We start from the raw sequence: 13,183 nt of genomic DNA, 5'->3' as shown, positions 1-13,183 counted from the left end.
AACAGCTGTAATGCATGGAAGGTGCCAGATCTTACACTTGCTGGGTGTTACTGTGTGAGAGTGAATGAGTGAGTGAGCAGAAAGGATTTTTTTCCCCCAAGGACATGTAACTTCAGTGTGAACTGCAGCTGTGTGCAAATACAAATGCTTTGAGGGGAAGGCTGGTCTGGCTGCATTTGTGTTCAGATTAGGAAACCTGGTACAACACCCCAGTGGTGGACTGGAGGGTTCTCTTTTGCCAGTCATTCAAAGGGACTTGCATAAGATGGTCTGTTACAGCAAGGCTAATGAATCTTAGTAACAGGCAAGAAGTTCCTGCCAGATACTGCTTTTCAATGACAAACAAAGGCCATGCCATGCTATTCCCTTTGCACTGGTGTACAGACATTGACAATACTCCGTATAATTGCATGACAAGATATTTTTATTTGGGTTCAGTAGGTAGTCACTAGTAGCATTCTAAATAGTCTGGAATGAGAACAGCACAGGTGAACATCCCACATAAGCATCTCCTTACCATTTTTGTGCCAGCAGAGAGCACTTTCTGCTCAAATAGGGCAATGTTCCTGTCTTGGCAAGTGTAATTTTAGCACATAAATTGTATAGAGAAAGCATTTGATATCAAGTGTCTCCATGACCTATACATATACTAGACTAGTGCACTGCATGAGAAGAGATTTAAAAACTCTATTTCTTCTTCCCTCCCCCTTCATCTCAGTTGAAAATTGCTACTGCTGTTTCATTTACCTGGTGGCATTTGATTAGCAGACATTGTGTACTGTAAATCAGCTTACTGATTTACAGTGGAACACAAGTGGAACTTCTGAATTCAGAAACTTCATTCTTGAAACTTCATTCATAGTCAGGAACGAGATTACTTCCTCCATACTTGAACTTGAAGTGGAGCATAGTCCAGCTGAAGAGTGAAGACATTGTAGTCCAGCTTAAGAGTCCAGATATCATAATTCTGTTTTTTTCACTTTCTGAAAAGATTCAGATTGCCTCTCTGCAAGCACTTATAAGTATATGCAGGGCTGCAGAAAGCTTATTTTTATGAGTTCAGAAGAAATGGAATAGCTTTCTGTAATTGCTGGGCAGCCTCACGTAAGTGGCAAATCCTGCCAATTCCCTCTAAAACAGTAGTTCACCAGGCAAAGGCCAACTACAAAGAAAAATTAATTTGAGTGCAAACTCTCCAACTGTCCAAGAGCACCAGTCTCCAGCACTTGATCACTAGTCATAGCCTGAAGGAAAAGCCCTTAGTGCTTAAACGCCAAAACTGCAAGAGAAAGGTACAGTATTAACTACATGTTGAAAGTAACTCCTTTTACCTACCCACACCAGCATTTTTTGGCCAATATGAGCTAGCAGCTTGTTCAACATTCTGCCAAAAGAAACTCAATGGGGAGAAAGCATATGAAACCCCAAAATTACTGTATGCCAATTTCTTACTTTTCTGTCATAGTATTTATCAACACTTAGTGTAAACCAGAATAATTAGAAGCAGTGATTAAAAATTGCTTTGTACTTCAAGTACCTCAGGATAATGCTGCAAGTAACCCTCAAGATATTCCTACCTGCCCAAGGTTCCTCCAGCCTGGGTGTAGTATTTGTTATAATCCAAGCGTAGCAGCAGTTGAGCTAAGTCAGAGTTTATCTGATGATTGTGAACGCTAGAGAGAATCTTGAAGAGAAGTGATGACTGACGACTGAATCCCTACAAATTTGAAGATGTCAGTTCTGGGTCTTCTCAGAAGAGAAGGAAAGCAAGCATCTCATCTCCCTGCCTACCCAGTCCTTTTAACAGCCTGAAGAAAAGAATCACTGCAAGAGATGTGATGCTTGTGGTCCACGATAAGGTAAGCTGTGAGCCACAAGAACTCTTAGATGTTAGTTATCCAAAAGGAGGGGTAGAGGTACCAACCTCTGCCTCCTTTCTATTGCAGTATCTGCCCCCGTTCCACCTCTCTGAGCACGCAGAATTTCTAACTCAAGAAGAGTTGATTAGTTAAAATAATTACAAGCACTTATAGAGAAGGTCTTGGCTTACACTCACTTTTGTTCTATAGCTGTTAAAGCCAAGATAACTGCTTAGGCAAATATTTGAATGGGAGAACAGAAACATAGATTCACCTTCACCAAAATACTGAGTTGTGCAGCTCCCCGTTCATCTAATGGGCCCAGATTCTGACTGACCAGAGAACAAAAACTATGACAAAGATCCAGAATTTCATTTAAGCAGTGGAAAACCTAAATGGCATAAAAAGTACAAATTAGTAGTTGAAACAGAATTTGAACACAGAGAGAAAGCAGGTATCTGAAAAGTTGTAGCATTCATAACAAAGATGTTGCTGATACTGTATTTTTTAGTCAGGAAGGAAGATATTGATGTAGCATTTTTTAAAGGTTTTCTATGGAAAAAGGATTTAAATGTTACGCTGCATCTCCCCTCTGCCCCTCCCACAACCTTTTGCAGACATTTCTGGGAAAACAGCAATTGGCATGAACCATCCACATAGACACAGGAGTTGCACACTGGCTTCTCTCCAACCAGCAGGCTGTCACTGCAGCTTTGTGATTAAGAAAGCAGGATAATGACCAACAAGAGCTGTGGTTCAATGCTTTGGTTTCACTCTTCACTAAACTTGGAATTTCTTTTGTATCAGTTGATCTGATCCGGGTAATTACTATTCTGACACCTTTGTTCTACAATAACCTCATAGATGAGCACAGAGACACTGTGCTTCATTTGAAACTAACCTTTGCGAATGTTTTTGTGAGGCTATTTATAAAAGTACCTCCTATTTTATTTTATTTTATTTTCCCGAAATTAAAAAGACATTAAGTCCATTTTGGAACATCTCAACTTTTTTTCTCTTAAGTAGAAGAGGGATTTTTTTCCTAGTATAATGCATATCAGTGTGAGTCCCTCAGGAATACAGGTCCCAGCACTATGTTCATTAGTTCTTTTTTAATAAAATAGCCTGTGATAAAAATATAGTGATAAAATACAAGATATTAAGGTTAACTGAACACTGAAATAAGCCTGACTTAGAATTGCCAGGAATACAGCATTCACACTCACCAAAAATAAATTAGATTATCTTAATTTAATTATCAGTTATAGTTTATACCCTATTCCTAGAATTGTAGTCTGCGATCTGCAGGAGATTATCACTGATCTGTTTTAAAATATGTGATTTGTCATATCTGTTCAAAAAGTTGTGTTTCTTAGGGCACTTCGAGAATTGGTAGAAGGTAAAAATAAGACCTACTTACAGGTTTTAGGAGGATGAAAGACTGAGCCAACAAATTACTCAGGAAATGATCATGAGCCAGTCGTATACTCTCAAAATCTCTTGTGGCATTTATCTGCTGCAGAAGCTGTGAGAACTGGGACTCCAGTACATCTACCTGATGAATATGTGATGATATTTCATTAGTAATTTAAGGAACTGGGAGTCCTTCAGACCAGCCAGAAGTTTTGAATAAGAAACTTATTTTCTTTATTGCTACTCTTATGTTAGAGGCTGAGGATCCCCTTCTCTCTGGATGCTGAATGGGGAATTATATACAAAAGCAGTACATAATGTGGTGTATGCAACAGTTTTTGATGTCTAAGTAATATCTAAGTACAAAGAGAAATTGTTATTTTCTTTAACTATGAAAAGGTATATAGCTAGCATGCATGTACACAAAGGTGTTTGTCGTAATTTCTGAATTTTATACTGGGAGATAGTATTTGGAATCTTAGGGCAAAGGCTGCAATTCAAAAGCTCAGCCAGATTACTGTGGAGAATTTAGAAATCCAGGCCCCCTTTCAATTCTTTAAAAACCAACCAAACAAAAAAGCCCAAAACTTAAAGTAGAGTTCACTTAAAGAGGACAGAGAAAGAACCAGGATGGTATCTTAATAATGGTCCCTGAGAGGTAAGTGGTTTCTCACAAACATTTAGTAGCATTAGAGAGCTGCTAAAGAACTCCATTTTACTGATCCACAAGTCCAAAAACTTTGTAATTGTTGCAGTAGTCTGCGAACATGGAGGAAGCTCTAGACTTGTGAAAGAAATCCTGATTTCCTTAAGGTACAAGGAATCAGAAACCTGAGGTAAGTCTTCAGTGTTTCCTCCATGCATTTCTGCCAGTTTCTGATTAACTGATACAGTTGATCTTTGTAATACTGACCTGCAGATAATACTGAAGATTGTCTACAAGGAAAGCCATGTGATCTCTCAGACGCCACTTGATAGCATCTGTTCTGTTAGATTTCAGGTGTTTGCGTTGCATCTGGAGAGCCCAGCAGTGCTGTAGCTCAGCCTGGACTCGTCGTACACTCAGCAGGTATTTGAACACAACATTGTACCTACAATCAAAAAATACAAAGTTGTTTAAGATTAAATTCTTCTGCTGCTGCTGCAGTTACCGGAGAATGTAATAATGCAAGACTGGAAAAAGAAACAGGAGGTGATATTATGGCAAATCAGGTCATGGCACATGTTGTAGAGTAAGATTTCTGCCTGTATTGATTACTGACCGAGAAAATAAGTGTGTTCCCTCAGTATATGGAGGGGAGTTGTCAGTGAAAACACTGTTAAAGCAGTGCTGTTTGTAAATCAGTGCAGATCTGTCAGCATCTTCCAGGTCTTACTGTCATTACAAGTAATTTCAATATGAGTAAGTGGAATGAGTAGTTTTAAGGTTCAGGGAGCAATAGTTCTACCTTTCTCTCCATACAGAGGGGAAAAAATCCCCAACATACTAGTGAATGCCTCACATCAGGGAACATACAGATTAATACAGAAAAACCATACCTAATACTTACTTCTCAAGAACAGCAGGAGTAAAGAGAATGTGCAGTGGCCATTGAACTTTGTAAGAAAGGCCCAGAGCTGCCCATCCAGATGTGGGGGCTTCACGTGGAGATAATTCCCGGGAAGGCCCTTCACGAGTCTGACAAGTATCTAAAAACAAGTAAGGTGCTGAATTATGTTATCTTCTCAATAAGTGCAACCATGGCAAGAAAGAAAAGGGAAAAGGGAAAGAATGGAATTAAGAAGAGCCGAAGTAGTTTAGGTCATCACATAGGGCAAAAAAGGGAAGAAAATTCGCGTTTCTTTAACTTGAGAGAAGGGTAAGTAATCTATTTGAAAACAAGGTCATAATCTCCCCTCTTATTTTACTTCTAAAAATGCAAGTAAATACCTTTATGTTCCTTTCCATGATACTCGATGGTTAAGTGAAGAAGAGGAAGAAGGTTGTCATCATCTAATAGGACCTTATGAGCAGACTGCTGAAATGCAATGTTGACATCTGACAACAAGAGAACACATATCAGCACAAGATGATGCAGCCAGTGTCAATTTTGCATCATAAATTATTTACTCTTGGTCCTAAAAGACAACTCTGAGGGACTATTGACACTCTTTTCTTTTAATTCCAGTTTCAATTACCTGCCATCAGATGCTTTCTGAGAGATTGTTTTCACTCACTCTGAGACATTCTAATTCACAAGTGCTGTAGTTTCAAACTAATGACATCACATAAAAAGTTAAGAGAGAACTCTTCTGTACTGGACATGGCTTACCACGGTTCTGCTATACTACAATGAAGACAGTTTGGTAAGCAAATAAAGAACACTCACCATGTTCAGTTACAGCCGTAGGTGGTGTCTTTAACATGTGCTGTGCAGTGTCAATGAAGGCCTGAAATAGCTCACCTCTTCCCAAAAGGTAAAAGTCTTTTATTATCTGTGGAGATAAATTTTTTGTACCTAACATACCAAAAACTGAGCAGAAATTTTAAGCATCCTCGCTGATAGTAACTGTTTTATTATTTGGACAACTGCTGTTTCTAAATACAGCCAGAGAGCCCTGAATTTCACTGACCAAGAAGTTTACACTGCCTTTGCTTCAAGATGGAAACTACAAAACCACATATACATACCCCTCTAACTCTGTCTCTGACCAAGTTCTATCAGTGTATGCTCATTCTTGGGACTGAAAAATGAAACCAACTTTACCTAAATGAAGAAAGCCCAGAGTGTAAGACAGTAAAGTATTTAATAGAAACAAGGAAACAGAGAAGGGAAGAGAGAGCTGCTTTAGCAAATACAAACTAGCAGTTGCGTTACCTTCAGTTGTCCTAGTAGATCTGATTCCTCCACCATCAGTTTCCAAAGATGCTAGTGGAGAAAGAAAAATTAAATGAAACAACAGCAACCTTCCCTAAGAACTATCTCACCTATTCAGAGAGAAGAGTAGCTGCTGTACTGAAACGCTTGCGATGCATACAAAAAGAGCACCTATAGAAAATGCTATATAAAGTACAAGAGAACACATTGTGTAGCAGCCCATGATACCAGTTAAAATTCTTGATATATACCGGCAAAAAACTCTGCCTAAGAAACCTGAAGACCTGTCATAAGAAAAGTGCGAATTCCTATGAAATCAGTTCTACCCCAGCTTTGTTCTTCCTTCTCTAACCTCCTCATTTTCTTAGATATCCTTCCTGCCCCAAGTGAAAAAAAAGATGAATAATTGCCAAAGCATGTGCTCAGCAAGATGCCATCTATTATGCTGAAAGCAAATGAAAAGTGCTGAAGTCATTTCAAGTGAAAGAAAAAAACCCCTCAAAGATTCCTTTCTTTCCCTCATGAAAGAGCATAGTCTTTGTTGATGTCCTTTTGTCATTAGAAGTTGGGGTTACATGAAGCTCTGAGACCAGTTATAAGAACAGCACCATTCACATACTTGGTCAATCACTGGCCATGACGAAGCCCTTTCTTCCAAGTCCTGCACAAAACTTAATAGCTTCTCAGCCTGCATAGTAGTTACCCTTCTGGCATGCTCACCTCAGCAACAGTGCTCCGTATCCAGTCAACCACTGATTCAAAGTCCACCAAACTAAAAAGTGGTTGTTGCTTGAGTCGATGTAGCTCTGCTGCAAAAGTGTCCTCCTGGTTTTTTAGGATGGAGCCTGTGCAGCAATGAGAAGAGTTTCAGAGAGTAAAAAAGGATGCCAGTTGGAGATGTGCAGACCCCTTCCAGCACAGTGGAGCAGAAATGCTGTCCAGGCAGCACTGTCTCAGGTCTGGCAAGGAATGTGAGGAGGAGGAGGCTTCAAAGTAAAAGTACCAAGATATAAGATTACTACTGTATGTACAGTTGCAGTATAGACACTTGCCTTAGCAGTGCTGTGATATCAGTAAAATACCCAATTATTTTCTACATAAATGGTTAAGGATAAAAGCCCCTTTTCTAGGACTGAGCTAGATCCTTGCATCCACAGACTTTTCTGCCACATTAACCAGTTGGTTTGGGTCTCCCCATACCTCTGCCCCTTTCAAGTCTATCCTACTGTTTGAACTTGGAGACCTTTTTTTTTTTAACTAACTGAGCTAGAAGATCAATTTCTCTTCCTCTTGCTTCTGCTACTGCAAGAAAACAGTCCAACTGAATTGGTCCTTTATTCTCTGTAATGTTGCTGAAGTAATTCAATTACTTTTGCATAGACATGCTCAAGGTAGACCCACCACAGCTGTCCTCCCCCATTGGTCTAGGAATATATTTCCCAAACCACCCCCAATGTAAACTTTTCAAGCTCTCAAAGTGAACCATCAGCTAGAATTTTCTCTCCCATGCTGTCTTTAAGGCTCCATATAATTTGTCTTTCATAGCAACTTTGGGACCACCTTGCAAGTGAATCTCTCATGTTTGTGGATGCAAGTTAATCCCATGACACCATTCTGGAACATACACTCTCAGAGCAAGATGTGCCTTTGTATCTGTCTGCAGCCTTTAGGGAGAGGGATGCAAACTGAAAAGGAAACAAGGCCTTTGCAATAGCTTTATCCAGAGGAAATCACATGGTGACTTGCTGCTGGAAACTTGGAGACTGTTTGGAAAGTGTTATTCACTCATCCTGTTCTTACACCTCTCCCTTGGACTCAATCAGAAGCAGAACACTGGGACTACTGCTCTATCCTGGCACAAGTATGCATATAGTCTGAAGAATAACAGCCAATAGTCAGTGACTGTTGAATTCGTTAATGTGGCATTTTGGAAACTATGTATCAGTCACTCATAACTGAGCAAAGGTTGCAAGAAAGATGTTCCTTACCTTTTCTGGTCAGGTTAACATTCTGATTCTCAAACATCTGAACAGATTCTCCAACAAAGAGGATTTTCTCAGCAACCCGTACAGGAATGTATGAGGGCAGCATTTCTACTCTCAAAGAAAACTGCTTTAGCGATGGAGCTAACATGTTCTCCTCCTCAATCAAACGCTGCCAGAGACACCAGGCAAAAGAAATCAAGCGCAAAACAGTGTCAGAAAACCAGATAGAAAAGGTGTATAAAGGGGGGTGTGTGTGAGGTGGCATCTAAGAACATTGGAAGTAAGCAGGAAGGAAGCAGGACTGATTTGTATAATTTAAGTAAGGCAGTAAACTCCCTCATGCTTCTGGTATGCTAGCAGACCTCCCTAGAGATATTGCTTCCATCAGAATGGAGCAGAAGGGGAAAAAGAAGCTAAACCTTTGTGGAATAGCAGCAGATTGGCTGTATTAAAGGATTATGTTACATAAGCAAAAGGAGTTTTATTGCAAATGCATTACATCAGTCTTTTGCTGCAATAACAATGTTAACTAGCATTACCAAAAATTTTAACACTGTTAGAACACTTGGGATACAGGCCAAATATAAGCACCTCCACTAGTAAGCAAATAGGATAAAGATCCAAAGGCTTGCTAGCAAAGATAAGGCAAATTTCTCAGTTCCTGTGACAGGTGTTTTAAAACAACAGTAAGTTATTAATTTTTTTTCTGAATGTTAATAAGGAACTCCAAGTATGGAGGCAAGATTTTCCTTCAGGAATGCAATACTGGTAATTTCATCTGGCTTTCTTGTTACTGCAGAATTAGTTTCAGTAGTCCATAATCCAGAAAAAAAATCACCCAAACAAAGTTTTGAGAACGTCTGCCATCTACAAAATTCTTCATTTCAATACGAGAGTTCAGTACAAATTTGTATACTGATGTTAAGAGGTTGGCAAGTCTTTTCTTAAGATTCTAGCGACACTTTTAGATGAGGCAATACCCAAGTCTTTTATTGGTCTATCCCACTAAAACTCAAGAGTTCTTATTTTACTCTTTGACTGAAGAATTGCCAACACTGTTAGTCGATAATACTGAAGAAAGAAGTTGCTTAGTTTACAATTTCTACCATGGACCTAGAAGACTCAACAGTTTTCACTTTCTTTACCCACTATAATGAATTAACAGATTTTTCTACTACCTGCCTTTTAAAGTTTTCCCGTTTTTCTCTGGGTGCAGTCGGTTTTCAGCAGAGACTGCTGGCACAGGAGACTTAATAGGTTTGCAACACAAGAGTTTCTGTGTGGTCACAGCCAAGCTGCATGCACCACGCTAACTCCATACGTGGCCATGAAATGTTTTCTCACCATAAACCAGAGGGTGAATTTAGAGTCGAACTTGCTCCACACTGTTCTCTATTCTGACACTATTCAAATATTCAGTGTGGAAGACTACTCCACTGAGAAAGCTTTGCAAAAGGGCCCCTGTAATGGTATAGCACCTACAGGAAGAGTTACCACATTTCACCAGTGTGCTGGCAAGTTGCTCCCTTGCTACTCCCAAGCAGTACCTTGACTCTCACACAACACATTTTCTACCAGTAATGTCAGTAGCATTAACCTGTTAAGTAACATTTGCACAACTAATGGTTGTGCAAGAAGGGCACCTCATCCAGCTGCCCATAGAAAGTGTGCAAATCAAGTCAACAGCCAAGTTCCTCACACCCTGTTCCTTGCAATTGCTCACGCTACCACCAATGCCTGTGTTAAACAGATTACAGGGTTGACCATAAGGAATGAGAAACCAGTCAGTCAAGAGCAGTGGGCATGCAGCAGTTCCCATTACTTGACATCAGCGTCTACAGATTCCATCCATAGATCTTTCTGCCTTGGGATTATCCAGCTGTGCCAAACAATAGGTCTCTGTACCATATGCCTAGCAGCAATCTATTACAGTATTACTTCAATTTAGCATCCTAGCACATTTCAGTGTATGTCTAGTCTAGCATAGCTCGCACTGAAGCAGAATACAATAAACTTCTTTAGTTCCCTAGGGACCAAAGATGCCAAGTTATGACTTGTAGATCTTACCAGGTCCTGCAGTTCTCGTAGCTGTTTTCCTGTAAGTCCCCCAATTCCTAAGTCATCGTCATCTTCTTCAGGTTGGCTAGGGACATTTCCAGAAGAGGGGCCCTGTTTGATAAAGAACTCTTCATGTTGGTCTAGTAGCAATCCGTGCAGCATCCAGGCAGAGAGCTGCTTGTACATGACTCCGTGACACACAGCCAGAATCCTGTGGTCAAGAGAAAATTTTTCTACAAGTCAGTTTAACCTTTTCAACAAGTAAACACTTTGACACTAACTCCAGAAGAAGGAAGTAATAGTTTTACTGTATCTACATACTTTTCAAGAGCACTGCGAACAGGAGGCAACCCCCCACAGCTATGTTTGTGGACTGCCTCCAATATCTGGCATCCATGAATCTGCAGAAAGAAAAAGTGAGACTAGGTCTATATTTGAAACTGTACTGACCTTTTTATACATTTAAACATTACACTTTCAGCTAAAAAAAAATGCCTTCACAAACTGAACAAGTCTTACAGAAAGGAAGGTGTAACATGCTCCATGTAGTGATGAAAAAGGGCTTCTATGTGTAGCTCTACACTCAAGCTTCTCTCAATACTTTCCTTTAAAAAATGTAAGCATCTCTGGATTCTGAAAACATTAGCCTCTGACTTTTTTATTTCGGGCAACAGTCAGAGAAAACAGACTCAGAAAAGGAATTCAAACCACTAGCATCCTGTCCTATAAAATTCAAGGCATCAAAGATTATGAGATAAGTGAGAAAGTCAAATACAGTGTAAATGAATTTGTAAAATAGTCCCAATACTTACAGCAGAACTAGTAATAGGGCATCCATTAATGAAACTACATTATTGTCTGGTATTAGAAGTCTGGGATGGGGGCAGAAATTACTTTATCAGTTAAAAGGAAACCTATTATGACAAACTAGCTGTAGTTTTACTGTACCTTTTGAGTTTTGATCTGTTCCACCATGACCATCACTGAGGGGAAGAGTAACTGAAACTGCAGAACAAGAAATGAAATATTCATTTAGGTTGTTATGTAAGGAAGAGAGAAAAAAAACTATACTTGAATAACTGTGGACAGCAGCTGAACACAGTAATTTAATAAAACTATTATCTGTCTTTCCCCACAAATTAGAAACATGACATGTTAATCTCTAGGAAGTATGTCTTCCCTCCACTGGACCATGATGCACGAAGTTACTATGTTCCAGCAGTAGTTCATGCTAAACACAATCAGTGAGGAATGTGTGAGGGTCAAGGTGGAGGACCTTAGCTTTGCGTTGAAGTGCAGGATTAAGAGACTACACATGTAGAGGCATTAGATAGAAATGGCATGACATGATGGAGTAGGCCTCATTTATCCCACCCACTTTCTTATTAGACTCAATGAGGGATAAGAGCAAGCAAAGAACACTACCTCTTTAATAACATGACATACCTGGTCCAAGGAGTAGTTAACATGTGAAATGGAAAGATGTGGGTCAGCCAGAAACTATAAAGATAAAGCAATTAATGAAGATTAATTATCACAACCACTGGACGGTGACACTACCCAAGATATCACAGCTACTAATCTAGCAGAGATTAATCAAAACCTCTAAAACTGAAAACGGATGCCACGGTAGTCTGAGACAGCACTGGGCTCTGACAACGATGGAGCCCTTACTGAACTGAAGGAAGAGGAGACAACACTTACTAGGATGAAAAGTAAGTTACAGTGGCATCTCACAGGAATAATATGGAAGGCATCACTAATGTGGAAAGGAGAATACCTTGTTTCATCTTAGAAACTACTGCTAGGATGTTTATGGCAGAAATGACAAGTTTCCACAATGTGTCAGCAGCACTACAGCCTCTTGTTCTGTATCTCTCTCCTTTACCTCTTGTTCTAGGTCAAGCAGTGCCTGTCGATAAGGCTGCAGCACTGAATCAAGACCTGTGCAGAAGGCTCTCAAATAAATGCCATGCAATCCACCCTGATTTTGCTGTGATGGATGGTGATCCTGAAACCAAACAATAAAATCTGCATCAGCATCCTAGTGCAAGTCTGAAGAGTAATGTAATTATCTGTGCAGTGTCACAGCAGTGCTCCAAACGTTGAAATGCATGTTAACTCACTATAAAATGATCAGAAAAACAAATACAACCTTGTCACCATGAGCGTTACTTAAGCAGATTTATATTTAGCTCTTTTGTGGACCTATGCAAGTGCTGGGAGCCACTGGTATCAGTGCTTCTTTTTACTTAAGCATGCCTCTTGGATCACAAGGCTCTTCGCAAATCATGAGGATAGATAGTCATGAGCATCCCACTCAGTTCACAATCCCTGGCCAGTCTGCTGTGGTCAGAAATTACTACAAGACTTCCCCAAGAATAAGATTTTTATATTTGATTCATCCTTCACTGCTCTCTACCCGCCCTTATATGCATCGCAGAGAGCTTTCTGGAGCTCTGCTCGGTGCTAGCGTTAGCGCAGGTTATGGGCCACGGGCCACTCCTGTGCACTGGGCAGCATGGCCTTACTGACACATGCCGTGCTCTTCCCGGGAGATACCACGGCCCGGCGGCCCCACCTGCTGCTGTACGTGTCCTGTGTACTGTTCCACGAATTCGGCGAAGCGGATGTAGTCGGTGCCGAGGCGGCAGAGCCGGTTCAGGACGCTGGTCTCGCTGGGATGCAGAAACGGCAGCTCCTGAGACACCTGGAAGGGGAAACACCGGTGACGGACGGACGAAGAGACGGGCCGCGCAGGGCGGGGACCAGGCGGGGCGAGGGCCGGGGTGAGTTTTGGCTGGGGCCGTGCCACACCTGGAGGCCGCCGCGCTTGCTCCAGGTGAAGGCCGCCCCGGGATACCCGCTCAGCGCCAGCAGCAGCTCGTGGATCATCCTGCCGCGCGGGGCCGCGCGGGCTGCCGGGAGGACCGCGAGGGCCGCTGGGAACGGCGCGCGGGGGGCGCGGAGGGGACGGGGGGAGCGCTGAGGATACAGGAGGGCGCGGAGG

The 13,183-nt window shown here is 41.1% G+C and overlaps 1 protein-coding gene across 1 annotated transcript; it reads right to left on the bottom strand.

The window, feature by feature from the left end:
• Positions 1-412: 412 nt before the first annotated feature.
• Positions 413-13,084, bottom strand: TUBGCP4 (tubulin gamma complex component 4). Its single transcript, XM_066328084.1, has 18 exons — positions 12,991-13,084; positions 12,755-12,883; positions 12,062-12,184; positions 11,620-11,673; positions 11,122-11,178; positions 10,495-10,574; positions 10,183-10,384; positions 8,119-8,284; positions 6,851-6,975; positions 6,131-6,181; positions 5,642-5,747; positions 5,203-5,310; positions 4,823-4,961; positions 4,186-4,363; positions 3,280-3,414; positions 2,134-2,250; positions 1,578-1,717; positions 413-1,279 (listed from the first exon to the last, which is right to left on the bottom strand). The coding sequence occupies exons 1-18, from the start codon at positions 13,066-13,068 to the stop codon at positions 1,267-1,269; spliced, it is 2,001 nt and encodes a 666-aa protein (XP_066184181.1). The 5' UTR covers positions 13,069-13,084; the 3' UTR covers positions 413-1,266.
• Positions 13,085-13,183: the final 99 nt, after the last annotated feature.

This window comes from Sylvia atricapilla, chromosome 13 (assembly GCF_009819655.1).
Source record: "Sylvia atricapilla isolate bSylAtr1 chromosome 13, bSylAtr1.pri, whole genome shotgun sequence".
Classification (NCBI taxonomy): Eukaryota; Metazoa; Chordata; class Aves; order Passeriformes; family Sylviidae; genus Sylvia; species Sylvia atricapilla.
This window is presented reverse-complemented; position numbering and strand designations above follow the sequence as displayed.